A 16,149-nucleotide genomic window follows, 5' to 3' on the forward strand; every position below is an offset into this window, starting at 1 on the left:
TTGTGCTCTTTACCCTAATCCAAGTCAAAGAATAGGGTCATAAACAATCATCCACACAAGGATTTGAAGTTGGGCATCCCCTCCTGCTCATGGCTTATGTGAAAAGAGGCAGATCACAGCAGAGGGCTTGTTTAGGGTCTGAGTGAGTAACGCTGTTACACAAGTCTGAGTGAAACTTTAAATTGGACTTCTGTAGCCATGGGGTAGAAGTGCTATCTAAGGAATACACTATAAACAACTAACCACATCAGAGACTACAGAGTTTCTAGATGCTTTTAATATTCAGCTCTATATTGTAATGCAACAGCATACTAGTCTGTTTCTGACTCAATTTTGTGTTCTCTGAGTTGCAAGCATCTTTCTGAAGCTGTTTTGACTTTTTGCTGCTGCCTCATAAGTGTTTTCTAGTCTTGCTTTTAGAAAAGCTAATGTACTTTATCCACAGGTTATTTGTATTGCTGTAAAAGATAACACTTTCCTGGAGTTCCTTCCCTGAAATGCCTGACCACCAAGAATGGAAGAACAGGCTTCTTTCATGTTGGAGGTTTATGGACAGGCAGGACTGGATCAGAGTAGTGTACTTCACCTACGGAAGAGATTGGTATGGGAAAGCTAAGGGCTTTGTTGCCTGGCACTCAGCCACGGAGTTCCTGGAGCTTAATAAATTGGTAGTCTGGCTGTTAAGTCCTTATCAAGCTTCAGGAGTGTTAGTCACCAAACCATAGTATGACGAAAAGGCAAACAAAAATAAATGAACTAGAGCTGCCAAATGGCCTTGCCAAAAAGGCATTTAAAGTTTAGTTGTAAACAGCCCCATGCCAACCATGCTTCTATTAGACTGTCCTTTTTTATTTTATTTAGTGTTTTTGTTCTAGTGGAAGAGTACTTGTAAGAAAAATGCAGGTCTTGCTGCTGATTTGCTAAGCTATACACTGCAGATAACCGAACTAGATTTAGAGGAGAAAAAAAAAACAAACTAATTATTATGGCCTGATTCAGTTTGGGAGATTGGTAGTAGCTATGGTTGGTCCTTTCTGTCACTATATACATTGATAGCATGAAAAACAAAAATGGACAGATCAGGGCAATGTGATGATGAGAAAAGGCATAAAAATGAGTGAACAGGAAGAATGATGAAAAAATCAGGACAAGATAGTAATTGCATTCGTGTTCAAGAGAGTTTGTAACAGTCCTGAGTAAGACCAATATAATAAATAGAGAAGTCTTGGAGGCAAATGCTGATCTCCACTGACCAAGACAAAGTGAATATACGTATAAAAATGCAGCCTGGAACTGTGCAATGCACAATGGCAGCTGGTTGAACCCTCTGTGCAGAGCATGGTGCAGCTCTGAATGCCAAGTGTTTTTAAGTGGAATGTTCTCTTCAGCCATGTCTGAGCCAATAAATTGCAGAATAATTGTTTCTTGGCAGTGACCTACAGCAAAATACCTGTATTTTGTTTGCTTTACAGGCTGTTACAGGGCTGGTGAAGTTAGGGCTGGGACACTTCTGTAGCCAAAGCCATGAAAATGACCTTGTATTTGTCCTAGAGAATGCAACAGTGTCATATGCCTGCATTAACTCTTAGTTTGGGTGTGCAGCTGTAGAGATGTGGATTTTATCAGGCCTGTAACTCCACCATTGGTATAATACTTCAGTGTTGAACGTGTCCAGGTGACGATAATCATTTTACAATGCTTCTGTTCTTTTCCGCTTCAGAGTTCTGTGCTCTGCGTGGTCTTGGCTTGGGATTTGAGGGAATAACTTCCTCAACGTTTTAACAGTTCTGTACTCTGCATCATTTTCTGTGTGCTTTTCTGATCTGGAAACACACGCAGCTTTGTTTCATTTAGTGCCAACCCCGTGAGTAGTGCAGACAGAAGACACCGTCCCTGCTCTGTCGTGGTAAGTGCAGCGCAGTCACTGGAGGATCGGGATCTCCCTGGGGTGCTGGGGGTGAGAACGAGGAAATCGGTGGATTTACTTAATCCGTATTAGCAGATGAGGAAGATAAGGAGAGCTTTGTGGGGTGCCCGTTAACTGATGGTATGTTGTGTTTGGTTCCTCGCCTCACGAGGTGGGGAGTGCTGCTGCGATGCCGCTCCAGCTCCCGACGGGGAGCTGTGCACCTCGCACGGGCCGGGGATCGCCGGGCTCCGCTCCTTCTCCTCCCGCCGGCTGATCCCGGGCCCTTTACCGGGGCGGGGCTCCCCGGGTCTCGGCACCGCCCGCCCGGGGCGGAGAAGCCGGCGTGGGGCGGGGATCGGGGGCCGGCGGCTCGGGGCCGTGCCCGGGGGCTGCCGCCATGCGCCGGGGGCTGCCCGCGCTCCGCGGCCTCCTCGGGGGCGGCTCCGCGGGGCGGCCGCTCCGGCTCCCGGCGCCCAGCGGGCCCCAGCCGCCGGCTGAGGGCAGCGGGGGCGGCCAGGTGAGAGGGGCCGGGGCCGGGTGGGACCGGGAAGCGGCCGCAGCCGGGCCCGGAGGGGTCCCGCGGGGCTGGGCCTGAGGGAGGCGGCGCCCGCCCGGTCGGAGCGGGGCGTGAGGCGCGCGGGTGCCGCTGCTGCCCGCAGGGAACCCGCAGGGAACCCCCTGCTCGGCTCCTCTCCCTCGGTGTTCGGAGAGAGAAACTTGACACTGCCTTACCTTTAAAATATTGACCTTATTAAACTGGGCTTTGCAGTGGAATATACTCTCACTCACGGGTTTTGAAAATGCAGTTTGTGGCTTCTAGAGGAGACAGCAGCGAGATCTTGTCAAGGAGAGTGTAGCTGCCTCTCCTGTCTCTCACGGTGACGGCAGTGTCCATTTCTGCTGTACCCAGCTGCTGGAAAGATGTACCCAGTGAATAATTGATGAGGGACAAAGTGCTGCTTTGATGGGCAAAATGCCCTTCTCAGTGCACAGCGGGCTGGATTTCTGTCAGTATGTCCCTTCCAATAGTATTGTATCACATAAGTGTGCCTATAGGGCGTATTAGAAAGGGCAAAATGCAAGATCCTTTCCTCCCCTGTGCAAGTGTGTCTGTTAACTGCAGTGTAGATATCACATATTTTATCAAATATGTATACATGTGGACATAACTAATCCACTCTTTCTTTTAAATTTCTTCTTGCAGCTCAACGTTCTTCCATCCTTTGGGTTTCTTTTTGACATTGATGGTGTACTGGTACGAGGAAAGACTCCAATACCTGCTGCAAAAACGGCCTTTCAAAAGCTAGTTAATTCTCAGGGACAGTTCTTGGTGCCTGTGGTATTTGTCACCAATGCAGGGAATTGCCTTCGCCAGAAAAAAGCTGATCAATTGTCTCATATACTGGGAGTTCCTGTGAGTAGCTTAAATCCTGTTTCTTTAGTTATTTACTTTCAGTGATTGTCAAATGTATTATATTCCATTAAATGCTGCTCAGTGAATTTTGCTTTTCCCTTAAGCCCTCTGAAATGCTTTGCTGGAAGTATTATAAAAGTAAAAAATACTCTATGAAGCTAATGGCAATGGTATTTCCGTTGGTAAAAGTAGTGATATTTCAAATAGCAATGGAATTTCTTTGCAAAATTATTACTGTGGGAATAAACTTCCCTTCTCTTTCTGAATAAAAATAAATGTGTGCCAGTAACATGAAATGCTGCTCTAGCAAGCTGAATGTCTTCAGTGATAATGTGAAGACTGGAGCCTTCTATCTGTCTTCTATCTTCTAGGATAATCATTTTACTGTTTTCATAGCTATTAAAGGAATGGGATATGTAAACTAGGAGAAGAAGGTCTTCTAATACAACAAAATCAATGCTGCAGTCTAGCAAATCTACCGCAATTAGAACTAGAGCAGTGCTGGTTCATCTTCCTTGTTTGTTTTCTAAATTAATTTGATAACTCTGTAAAACTAGGAGAGAAAAACTTGTGTTGATGTGGAATAGAAGAATTATGGAAGCAGAAAGGAATGCGTATATCAATTAGCAATGTATGTTTGTTTTTTTTGACAGGGAGATGTTATCAATACTTCAACTGTGAAATTTAGTAAAAAATGATATGGTAGGGTTTTATACAAATATGTATGATTGTTTTGTAATTCATAGAATTTGTCACACCTGTTAATTAAATCTACATATAGATCACTTACCTGAAAGCCAATAAACTCCTTTTGTTCTTAAATTTCAAACAGATTTCCCAAGACCAAGTGATGATGTCACACAGTCCTCTGCGGATGTTCAAACGTTATCATGAAAAATGTGTCCTTGTATCTGGACAAGGACCACTTCTGGATATTGCTCAAGAGTATCTTTAAAAAAAAACAACACATATGACAACTTTCTGCTTAAGTATTTTCCTTAATCGAGTTCAGAAGACCAAATAATTAAACACTACAAATTCAGTATTAAGAATTCATTGTTAAGCTATGGTAGTTCCTACTCTAACGTCAAATGTATGTTTTGAAAATGGTTGCTTTGTTGATTGTTGCTTTCCTTTATTCTGCACTTTTCACTGTATTGTTACATGCCTTTTTACTGTGAAAGGAAGAAAGAATTATTTCTTTGGCATATATTTGTAAATGATCCTTTGGCGCAAAGGATTTGTACCCTCTTAGAATCATTCTTCCTTCTAATCTTGTATTTTGAGCAAGCTCTCTACATAATTTCTGTCTTAAGATTTCAGGCATACAGATCTTCTGTATATAAAGAATGGGATGATCGTCTTTTTATCTCATGCAAGAAAAGTCTTTAATATGTTGCTTTTATTCCTAAATAATTTGCTTTACTAGATGATAAACTGCTTATGTTAAAATTGAATTTGAGATTTTAAAAAGTCTTTGAACACAAACAATTCTGTATCCTTAACTGGTGTTTTCCCAGCCTTGGTTTCAGTCAACCCATCACCATTGAAACATTGCGGGAGAAATACCCTTTGCTGGATGTAGTTGACCATGACAGAACACCTGATGTTTCGGTGAGTCTGTGTTTTGTTTTAAATTCTTTTTGTTTGATCATTACATGACATCCTACAGTAGAAGTCCATATTTAAACTACAGAGCTAATGCTATTGTTTTATGCTGCATTTTGACTTAGCTTTTTTTTTTTTTTCTGTTTCCCTTTTTGTTTTATTGCAACATTTTTAACAACTGTAGACTTCTTTTCTGTTCATGTTAATTTTATAACAAATCGTTACATTTTGTAACTTACGGCTGTGAGACAACTTATACCTTGTTACAGATACCTAATTAAAAATCTGTTTTGGAAAGCTTACTGGTTTCAGTGAATGTATGGAAGATGAAATTAGCTTTTTCTTCCAGTGTGGGATGGTCTTTGCTGTTTTAGGCTCTGAGGTTGATCTGATTGTAAAGAATGATTTGCAGATAACTAACTTTTCTCCAAAGGACTGCTTGTCTTGTTTATACCATTATGTTAGTATAGTTAAGTATTAACAGTACATACTGTTAGTTTACATAAGCAGCATGGTTTCAACTGAATTTTGCAGAATTTCAATATGAAGTGAATGTATGCATACACATCAAATGCATGCATATATTAAATATATGCAGGGTCAGTAAATGAAGATTTTTTTCAATGGATAGTCAAGAAATTCTTTGTGGGTCATACAATTCTTAATTATATCAGTGTTTGTCTTGCTTCTCAACCATGCACATTTTAGAGTTCAAGAAAATGTTCATGTGTTTGTCACTATGACAAGTAAATCATGAAACTACTGTTTGGCAAATAAATGTTGTATGATGTTTTATGATATTTTCTCTTAGCAGTGTTAAAGAAATATGTTTCAAATGTGGTGTTAATGACAGAGGCCTGTGTTACTCCTGCAGAAAAATAAACATCCATACTTTACTTAACACACAGAAGTGAAATAAGCAGCTGAAGCTTTGTATGTTCCCAGAGGTGGTTGAATAGATTGTAGAAGGCTTCCATACGTAGAATACAATAACTTGTCTGCTGTCCATTTGCCACGAGATTTCAGTTAGAACTTGAAATGCAAATTTGTAAGTAAACTGACATCAGGTACTGGAGCAGTAGCTGCACCAAAATAGAGTGTGTGTTTCCTGTCAGTGTTGTGGAAGGCAAGTGTGGGAGCTATACTTGAATTTATTCTGTTAAAAATAGTAGTAGCTGTTTAATCTTGTAGAAAACTTTTATTTTTTTCTTATTTCAGTACCCCTCTGCTGTGGAGCTTCCCAAGATTGAGGGTCAGTTATCTTTACTTAACTTGCAACTGTCCATTAATAGATGAAATACCTTTATTGTACTTTTCAGTATAATTAGAATTGCTGGCCTCATTAGAAAGTTGGTTGAGACAATTCCAAAATTTCCTCATTAGTGACACTGGCCATTAATATGGAATGTATAAAGCATGAGAAAACTGTTTTATATGTGTAATTTTCAACCATGTATTTTTAAAGCTTCAGAAGGAAGGTGAGGTCTGCTTTCCTTTTCTGTCTTCCTTTACCAGGCTATTGTTGCATTCCTTTTAAATATTAAGAATGAATTGAAGAGTTCAGAAATAACAGGTCTTGGTCTTGCAGTTGTCAGGAGGGTTACTGCAGAGTTGTAGTATGAGAAGCATCCTGTTTCAGTAGGCCATATTCACATCCCCATTTTGTCTGCAAAACAGGAAGGTAAGGTAAAAACTGGACTTCAGGAATAAAAAAAAAAATCCAGGTCATGATTGCTGGAGATCTGAAAGTTGTCTAGAAACACTATTGCAATTTTGTTTTTAAGATGAACAAAATAACATTACTGATGGATTATTTTAATACTGTATATAAACATACAGAATTCACAAAGGTACATAAGACTTAGTGCTGTGGAGCAACTTAGCCAATACAAAAAAAAAATCAAACAGTTTCTTAAACATGTTGATTTTGCACTGGGGTCTTGTTACTTCCAAAATTTGTCTATGAACGAATGGTTATGTAATGTTAAAACATAAAGCTAACGCGACTATTTCATCAGTCCATGGTTAAATCAAATTAATTGCTCAGTCTCTTTAGACCAAGTTGTGTCAGAGTTTGGTGCCCTGTTAACTCTGTTTTGTAATTCTTGTTCTTACAGCTGTTGTCTTGTTTGGGGAGCCAGTCAGGTGGGAAACCAACCTGCAGTTGATCATAGATGTTTTGCTGACAAGTGGCTATCCTGGAAATCCGTATCACCATGAAAATTACCCTCATATACCTGTACTGGCTTGTAATATGGATCTGATGTGGGTAGCTGAAGCACAGTCTCCAAGGTAAGTGCAATTACAATGTGTGTATGCCATGTTGTATCTTATTTTTTCCCTCACTTTTTCAATAGAATCCATGATCAATGTTTTCATACAAATGTTTGATGTAGCTTCACAGTAGGTCTCAGCTTGGAATACAACATTTCAAAAGTAGTGTACTTTCAGCAAGTGCTGCCTTATTACTGCTTACAGTATTGCATCCGGGAAATACGTTACCTGAGATAAAGTGCTTCTAAGACCCTTTTTTGTTTCCCCACTTGCAAAATAGAGAAATTTTTGCTTGAGAGCCTTAGAGTTTGTCCAAAGGAAAAAAAAATGGAAACAATACCCTTTTTTTTTTTTTCTTTTCATTTTGATTAGGTCCTTTTTTGGTATTCCTGTTTTCTACCCTGCAGTTTCTGGTAGAGTGAAGAAATTGCCCTGCTAGTTGAAAGCAGTGGTTTTGAGCTGAAGACAACATAGTGAACTGTTTAAGGAACATAAGAAAAAAGAAATAGTAAAAACTGAACATACACCAAAACAGATATTGTTGTTATTGTGACTTGATAATGGGCTTGGTCTTGGGTAGAAGATCTTGTCAGGTATTCTTACTTGGTTGCAAAGACCATCTCTAATTAGCACATTAGCAGACCATGTGTATGTAATAGTTTCAACTAGAGTAAGGTAATGAATATATCTACAGAAAATAAGACGCATAGTTTCAGTTGTGTTCTTTGGGAAAGATCCAGTGTTAAAACTGAAATCTTCTTTTTTCATTTGAGCTTGACAGTATGACAGATTTGTATGTCAGTGCTGTTACCTTCCCTACTGGAAAATGTGGTTTTAAGCTGTTGCTAATAAATACTGGAAATAATTGCATCCTGATTTATTCATGTTTCTAAACAAACAGGGTAGAGAAAGGAAATGAACAGTTAATTTGGCAAAACTAATTCTTTACCATACTTAAGTGCTACAACTGTTTCCAACTTTTTAGCTTTTTTCTTAAAGATTATTTTAATTTCTAGGCCACTAGAGACTGAATTTATTAGCACAATGTCTCAGATGACTTCTGGTGCTCATTAGATCAGTGTTACACGTTTTTTTTAGGCTGTAGATACTTGGTTTGAACAGCTATACTCAGCTATGTGCCTAACATAGATGAGTACCTAACAGTTCTTCTAAAGTACTCTGTATACTCCAGAAAATAGGATTGCTGTATAGCAACTTTTTATTCTTAGTGTTTTTGATGCTTCCTTGTTTCTCGAGTGATACGTATTAATCCATCCCTAATCCCATATCCTGATTTCAGTAATGAAGTAAAACTGCTTTTTTAAAGCACGAAATTACATCTTTTAAATTAATTGGCTTGGCTTGGTTTGGCTTGATTGATGAGCCATTGTCACTGTTACCAGCTTGCTTGAGTAAAATAATTGAGTTTTCAAAAGCTTGTTGTGAAATTATAGTTTGTTCCATGATTCTCCGTTGCTTCTATTCTTGAGAGAAACCTATGAAGTTTTTAGATTGTAATCTCTCTCTGTAGAGTGGATTTTGGTATACTCCTGTGGTTAAAGAGGTTAATTTTCCTTCTGTTCGTTTCCAACTTTCCTTTTCATCTCCCCTTTAGTAATTCAGCTGATTCTGTTTGGTCACTGCAAAGAGCAGATCACAGGCGAGGTGTTATTTCAAAAATTCCCTTTTGTAACTGAAGCACCTGCTTAAATACAAACAACAGTATTGCAAATCATTGCTGCATTTTTAAAACTGATAAGTCTGTGCTGTCCCAATTACTTTTTTTATTAAGGTCTTCATTGTTCAGCTAATCAGCACCTAGTTATTACTGAAACAGCTGTGGAAATGTTGCATGCAAATTGAGGGAAAATTCATGGTAACAGGATATGATTTATTCCTTAAAAAAAGAATCTAATTTTTTGCTGTATACTTTATAAAATTTGATTTGTCACAAGGCCTTTTTATCTTTTTAGGTTTGGGCATGGAACATTCATGGTTTGTTTGGAAAACATTTACAAGAAGATCACTGGCAAAGATCTGAAATATGAGGCCTTAATGGGCAAGCCTAGTGAACTGACCTATCAGTACGCAGAATACCTTATCAGGACTCAAGCAGCAGAAAGACAATGGAAGCAACCTATTCAAACTCTCTATGCTGTTGGGTAAGATGTTATAAGTCTAGTGAGGTAATTACTTGTGAGATAATACCAGCAAACTAAAATACCCAGCTCTTACTTGGTTAGTTGGGATCATTATGCCACCATTGGGACTTCCTAACATTCTTGGCACCATGTTGTACTTTTTTATGATTTCAAACCTCATTGTTTCTAATCTTGAAACTTAATACTTAGCTCTTTCTATGTGTAATTTCTGTAGAAGTGCAAAAATTGGTTTATATGTCCATTTCTTAAAATTTCTCTTATATACTCTGTAAGCCTTTAACAAAAAGGCAGTGGGAGGACTGTTTTGTTAGTTACTGGTATAACCCTAACAAGCTTTGAGTAGAAAATAGAATTTTAAGGAATGTAGAGCTAGAATTGATTTGTGGTGTCATTAAGCTTGGTCATGCACTACTGTGCATGTAGTGGCATCATAGAATCCTTTCCATAGACTGAGATAAAGCTCTGTTATATTAGGGACTGTTCCAGAATCTTCAAGATGTTTGGAAATAAAGTAAGTTCATTCATGGACTGGTGAAATTTATTCTTGATTTCCTTTCCTGCTTACCCACGTCTGCAATTTTCAGTATGGAGAATTACTCCTGTTAAATGTCATAGTTGATACAATGGCATAATAAAATAGCTATATATTTGGATTTCTTCCTGTCTACATCCACATGAAGTTACGTAAAGCGCAAATTAAACTGTTAAATCAAACCCTTAAAAATGTCTTCTCTTATGAATTGAAATCAGAGAACTAAAATTGTGTTGCTGACTAAACTTCTTACATTTCCAGAGATAATCTCATGACTGATGTCTATGGTGCTAACCTTTACAATCGCTATCTTGAAGAGAAGAACTCCAGAAAAGGTTCAAAAACACAGATTCAGGCAAAAGTTGCTGGAGGCAGAGGGTCTGCTGCTCTCTCTCAGGATGATGAAATAGACAACAGTTGGGAGAATGAATTAGCATCTGCTGCTGCTACTCACTGTAGGTCTGTTCTCGTTTGTACTGGGGTTTATAATCCTCACACAGAGGCACCCTTGGATACCAAGGAGAGCATAACTGAAACAGTGTTCCATGGCCACAGAGATTTTAGGTTTGATCCCGGTTTAGTAGAACCAGATCATATTGTACCAGATGTTGATGCTGCTGTAGACCTGATCTTCCATCTGGAGAACTTTGCTCCTAATTGATACGACAAGATTTCTTAAGGTCTACTCAGTGCTATGCTCCTTCCCACCTCCCAAATCCAACAGCGTGCTTTAAAATCATGCCACAAACTTTCTAAATTTTTTTTTTTTTTTTTTTTACTTTTTCATTTATATAAACTTCTATAAATTTATATACATATAAGTATATATGAGCACAGGTTAATGTACTAAATGTACCTAATATAAAATTATATACATTAAAAATCTGTGCTTAATATACTTAATATAAAATTACTTAAGTATAAATCATACTTTTAAAGTATTGAAAATATGTAATTTCTTGCTTTGGTTGCCCTTTATTTTCATCCTATTTGTGTTTTTTTTTTTTTTTTTTTTGTTTTTTTTTAAGCTATTTTATCGTAATAGCTTGTGTGTGTTACTGGTACTTAAATTGCCACGTGACAGTTCATTTTTTTGTTTGCTGAAAGATTTAGCTTCTAACTTTTGGGGGTCTTTGTGATGCTGGGGTTGTTCACACGATTAGAAATTGGTTGGTAATGAGCACAGTAATGCAGACTTCTCAGTATTCTGCAAGTACTGTGCACTTTTTCAAATATGTTGCTTCAAATAAATGCTAAATTCAAGTATGTTCTGCTTCTTTGTACTCACATGTAACCCCACAGCCTTTCTTCTTATCTGTTTTTGCAGTATGTCTGTGGCTGCATTGCCTCTCTACTTTGACATGTAAATCTGTAAAAGAAATGCCCATATCAGCTGATGAAGGCTGAGTTGTTAAACACCATTTTTAGAACTCCTGCAAAGCTGAACAGAAGAAAGGCAGCTAACCATGGCTGTTCTGCATGGCGTAATAGCTGGCCTTTTTGTTGTTACCTTTTTATTTGCACTTCTATGGGAAATCTAGAATTTTAGAAAGTTTTAGAAATTTTCAGGCATTTCTCTCAGCTGGACTTCTCCACTGAATGTGTGACTGTTATTTGGGCAAAAAGTGCCTAGTAATATACTTGAAGCTTCATACCACTGTGGTAGTTAACTGGCCTTTAGATTAATATATTTTCTTTGTGTCAATGTCATGTGTTTGGTTCACGGATTTTATATCTGTTCATTAAAAAGAAGTAATTTATTTTACCTTATTTTTGTAAAATACTTTTAAACATTTTAATCCAAAAGATATCTTTGAAAATAGTTCTATTGGTTGTAACAGTGTATTTGTGAGACGAGTTATGTCTGTCCTTTATTGATTGGCAAACATAAATCAATTAAGTGTATTTAAAAACAAAGTCAACTTACACAGAAATCTGTGAAATCTGTGGGTCTTCCATTTTAGACAGGTGGTGGCATGAAGAGAAATGACTTCCTGGCCAACTTCTTCACTGTTTATTATCGTGAATTCAAAATCTGAAAACTCTTCATGTCATGAAGAGATCAAAATTGTTACAATGCAGTCAGGTTTATCTTGTGTTTTTTCCATGTGCAAATCACTCTAGTCCCTCTCTCAACAATCAAGATTGTTGATTCATGTACTGGTAATATTTCATAAGTAACTTTCAACATACCTTGCATGATCCAGGCTTCTAAGTTTAAGGAAAGTGTTCCAAACTGTATCTCCTTTTTCTTCACTGGGGAAATATTATAGCTGCATATTCTTGCCTTTCTTATTGTTACAGCAAGTGAATATTTATCTACTTCTTAAAGCACATTTCTGTAATATGCCAACTATTTGCAAAGTATGCCAAATCCTTCTAAGTACAGAGTGTAGTTATGGTTTTGTAAGATGACAAGATAACTGAAGATGTGTTGTTTCAATACTGAAGCATGTTGCAGAGCTCTTTATTATTGGAAACAGTTTTAGACCATCAGTAAAGCAAGAAATAAAAATGTGGAAGTTGATGAAGAACATGTTGTTCCATTTTATTCTTTTTCCCCCAAAAATATGCATGAACATTTCAAAAGGTTCATGAAAGAACTGTGTATATACTTTTAAACTTCATTCCTCATGAAAACAGTAACTTAAAATGCTTATGTTTGGCTACTAATCAGGCTGCTGTTTTTTCACTACACTAAAAGGAGGATGGTTTTCAGTCTGTAGTCCTCAGATCATTTGCAATGATAAGTCTGCTTGAGTTATCTTTAATGTGATTTTTCAGATGAATGTATGACTGAGTCCCAGTAGTGTTCTAGGGTGCTACTAGATTTGGAGCTGTACCAGCGCAAAACAAAAAAAAAAACAGGTAGTTGTTACCATGCATGGTGACATATATATTGGAACTACTACAAAACTTAAGAGAAATGTTAGCATAGTAGGCACAGGTCATGGTATACTAGTGAGTTGGGCAGACGTCTTGGTGAAATATGAAAAAAAAAAATTAAAGATTTGAAGGGATATAGTGAGTTACCTTTGAGAATGTTTATCTGGAGCTCTTGCTGAATGTGGAAGACCTCACAGCACCCGCTTGCTAGATGCTCCTACAACTTCATTATGGTGTTGCTGAACTAAGTGCGCTGGAATTAAATTGTATTCTCTAATTATTACAGCAACCACAACTGACATAGAGCTAGCAATGGAGCCTGAAAGCAAACTCTTTCCTCATTGCCATGTTCCAGTGTTAATGCATACTGAACACTTTCACTGCAGAATTCGAAATACTACTGATGTTAGTGGTATAGCATCTCTTTGCCAGAGGTTCTCACACTTTGCAAGGTGAGTAGAAAAGCATGTGTTCCTCCCTCAATGACTCCCAGTCTAGTTTGCACTTTAATTTAAAATTCTAGAGAAAATGTTTGTGCCAAAATGCTTCCATACCAGTCTACTTTACTGAATTCCAGCAAAAGACTTGTCATCTTTACCTTTTTATTAATATGACTGCTGAAAAAGCAGGCATTATTGTTCATTATACTGTTTGATGTCTTACAAACAAAGATACTACACTGACACTTCTTATTTGAATTTCGCCTCCTGTTCGCTCAGGAAGTGATACAGATGAGAACTGCAAAAAAGAAGTGTCAGAACATTGCAGTAGAGTTACTATCACAATAGCTAACATTGCCTTGATGTGGATGAGGTGGTCACAAAGCAGTTTACTGTACTAATGGGGGAGTCCTGGGCAGGCACAGAAACAGGACTTTCAGGGAGAAAAAAAAAGATGGTATGAATTTGGGATGCTTCTGTGGACTGAATACCTGTGAGCTGCAGAAGTGGATGAGGTGCTTTCCTGGAGTACTTCTGCCTTGGTCCTGTGAGAGGATGCATGTGGCATGCTTTCTAAAAGCTAAAAAAATGCAACGGTCCAGACTTATCTGCCATAAATATGAACAGATATTAATTGGTAATTAATATCTTTGTTTTTCACATAAACAAAGTGGTGCATGCTCCTCAACATTCCAGCTTGGATATCAGGAAAAGGTTCTTCATTGAGAGGGTGGTTGCTCACTGGAATGGGCTCCCCAAGGATGTAGTTACAGCACCAAGCCTTTCAGTGTTTCACAAGTGTTTGTACTATGTTCATTAGTAATATGGTCTGAATTTTGGGGTAGTCCTGCATGGAGTCAGGAGCTGGGACTTTGTGGGTCCCTTCCAACTTGGGATATTCTCTGATTCTATGAAAAGCTGCATGAATACAGCTCACAAGTATTTCTCAAAGGAATTTTTTTCTCAAATGGACCCAGTGCAGCCCATGCCTAGCTGCAAGCAGCTCCTGCTGAGGGACTTGTTTTGCCCTTGGAAAAATCCCTGCCCCTTGCAGACACACAACTGCCTTTGTAACTGTAGTCGGGTTTTTATTTTTCACCAAAACTGAAGATTGAACCCAAAAGTATGGGGCAGTTCATTAAGAAGTGAATTTATTTGTGAAACGAGGGGATACCTCCTGAGAAGCAGAATCTGCGCCAGTTTTTGTACCACATTCTCCAGGGGTACGAAACCCCGGTCAGGTTTGCTCTGAGGGCGGCCGGCGGGAGGCGCTGTCCGCCATCTTGGCTTTACCTCAGCCCAGGCACTGCGCCGGGCAGGCAAAGCAGGGCAAGTCAGAGCACTGCAAACCTCTTCCGTCTCTGTGGATTATTTATTTATTTATGAATATATGCTTTATAAGTAGTAAAATGAGAAACCATTGCCCCCACACAGTTCCCCAAGGCCTGCTATATTTCAGTTCTCCATCCTCGTGGACAGAACTCCAGCTCGGTAAGGGTTAATATAAGCTGGGCAGACCTTGAAAAAGACAAAATGCTTAAAAATAGTAAGAGACAGTGTTCACTTAAAATTCTAGCATCTTCTAATTCCCTTCCTCTTTTGATTCCAAACAAGTACTAAGCATTTGATCCCTCCTTAGTAAGTTTTTCCTGTCAGGAATCGAGAGATGCTCTGAGCTCATTTGAGAGATGAGCTCAGAGTTTGGTGCTCTTAAAACCTCTCCCAGCTGCTGAGAAAGACACATCTTGCTATAGATAATTTCAAATGAATCAGAAGTGTTCAGTTTTGGCATGAGCTATGCTTTTAGCTATGTTTAGGGTTTGTGTGTTTTTCAAAATTGTTTGGACTTTGTTCAACAAGAAAATAAGCAGCTGGGGCATGGAAGTGACAGTGTTGTCTTTTCATGTAAAATGTGGGAAGGTCATGCAGTTGAAAGGCTCTGGAACGTTTGGTTTTTGTTTCATCAGTGGATGGATTTGCAGAGGCTGGTATCATACCACAGTCCTGTTTTCTTTGCACTGTATTTTCAGAACTTCAATTTATCGTCTCTTGGCTCAAAAAGTATTTAGAGGTGATGCATAGAAAACTAACAGAATGATTCACAGAAACATGTTGCTAAACTTGGATTTTGCCAATGTAAGTAAATTTGTTCCCTACAGCTACAACTGAATCTCAACTGGGTAAATTAATTGTTAGAAGCAATTATTTTCAGAGTGCAGTTTATCAAGCTCCAAGCACAGTATCAGCACGTAGTGATATGGAGACAACACAGTGCAGCTTCATACTATCTGAATAGGGTTTTGTACCCTGATGTGCAAATACATTTGAAATTGATGCACATAAATATTGTTTTAAATTATCCTAATTGCACAGACAGCTGAAGGTATGTGAACTTGCCCAGACCTTTGGTTCTGATAGTTGACTGAGTCTGTGTTCAGATCTTTTGTATATACAAGGTTGGATTTTTGGGTGATGAAATATATCCTGTGTTCAACATTGAAATAGCCTGCATGTTGAAAGTTTCAAAAGAGTATTTCTGTGGTCGATTTTGTGAATAAAACAGATCAGTAGGTATTCCAAATGTCTCAGGTGGTACACACACAGTAAACCCAAAAATCTGAAAATCAGCTGAGCTAGAATCTTTTACTGATCTTAATTAAAAGTTATCCCTCCTCTTTGATCTTGAATGTCAGGCTCTGAATCCTTTATTGTGCTAACCATGTAGAGTTAAGCACCCACATGGGTTTACTAGAGATTAACCTCTTGTAGCAGAAGCAGTACCTGTTGAATAGGTAAGAATATTTCTCAGAGTGAGAAATGGATTTTCAACAGGACTTGAGTCTCATTGCTTTTTTATGGAACATGTTTTTGCTAGTTTAACAGCTGAGATCCTGACCGTAGATGGGGGGAAAAATACTTAGTGA

At 38.4% G+C, this 16,149-nt stretch overlaps 1 protein-coding gene across 2 annotated transcripts; it reads left to right on the forward strand.

Moving 5' to 3' along the window:
• The first annotated feature begins 2,266 nt into the window (after window positions 1-2,266).
• On the forward strand, window positions 2,267-12,433 carry LOC311441923 (haloacid dehalogenase-like hydrolase domain-containing 5). 2 transcript variants are annotated; one of them, XM_084530580.1, is made up of 9 exons: window positions 2,267-2,426; window positions 3,114-3,323; window positions 4,156-4,268; window positions 4,844-4,937; window positions 6,150-6,183; window positions 7,049-7,223; window positions 9,179-9,367; window positions 10,161-10,354; window positions 11,227-12,433. In XM_084530580.1, the coding sequence occupies exons 1-9, from the start codon at window positions 2,307-2,309 to the stop codon at window positions 11,304-11,306; spliced, it is 1,209 nt and encodes a 402-aa protein (XP_084386706.1). In that variant the 5' UTR covers window positions 2,267-2,306; the 3' UTR covers window positions 11,307-12,433. The 2 variants fall into 2 exon arrangements, with proteins under 2 accessions (XP_084386706.1, XP_084386705.1); XM_084530579.1 differs by having other exon boundaries at window positions 2,268-2,426; window positions 10,161-12,433.
• The last annotated feature ends 3,716 nt before the right edge of the window (window positions 12,434-16,149 follow it).

The sequence above is a fragment of the Aythya ferina genome (assembly GCF_964211825.1).
Source record: "Aythya ferina genome assembly, chromosome: 10".
Classification (NCBI taxonomy): Eukaryota; Metazoa; Chordata; class Aves; order Anseriformes; family Anatidae; genus Aythya; species Aythya ferina.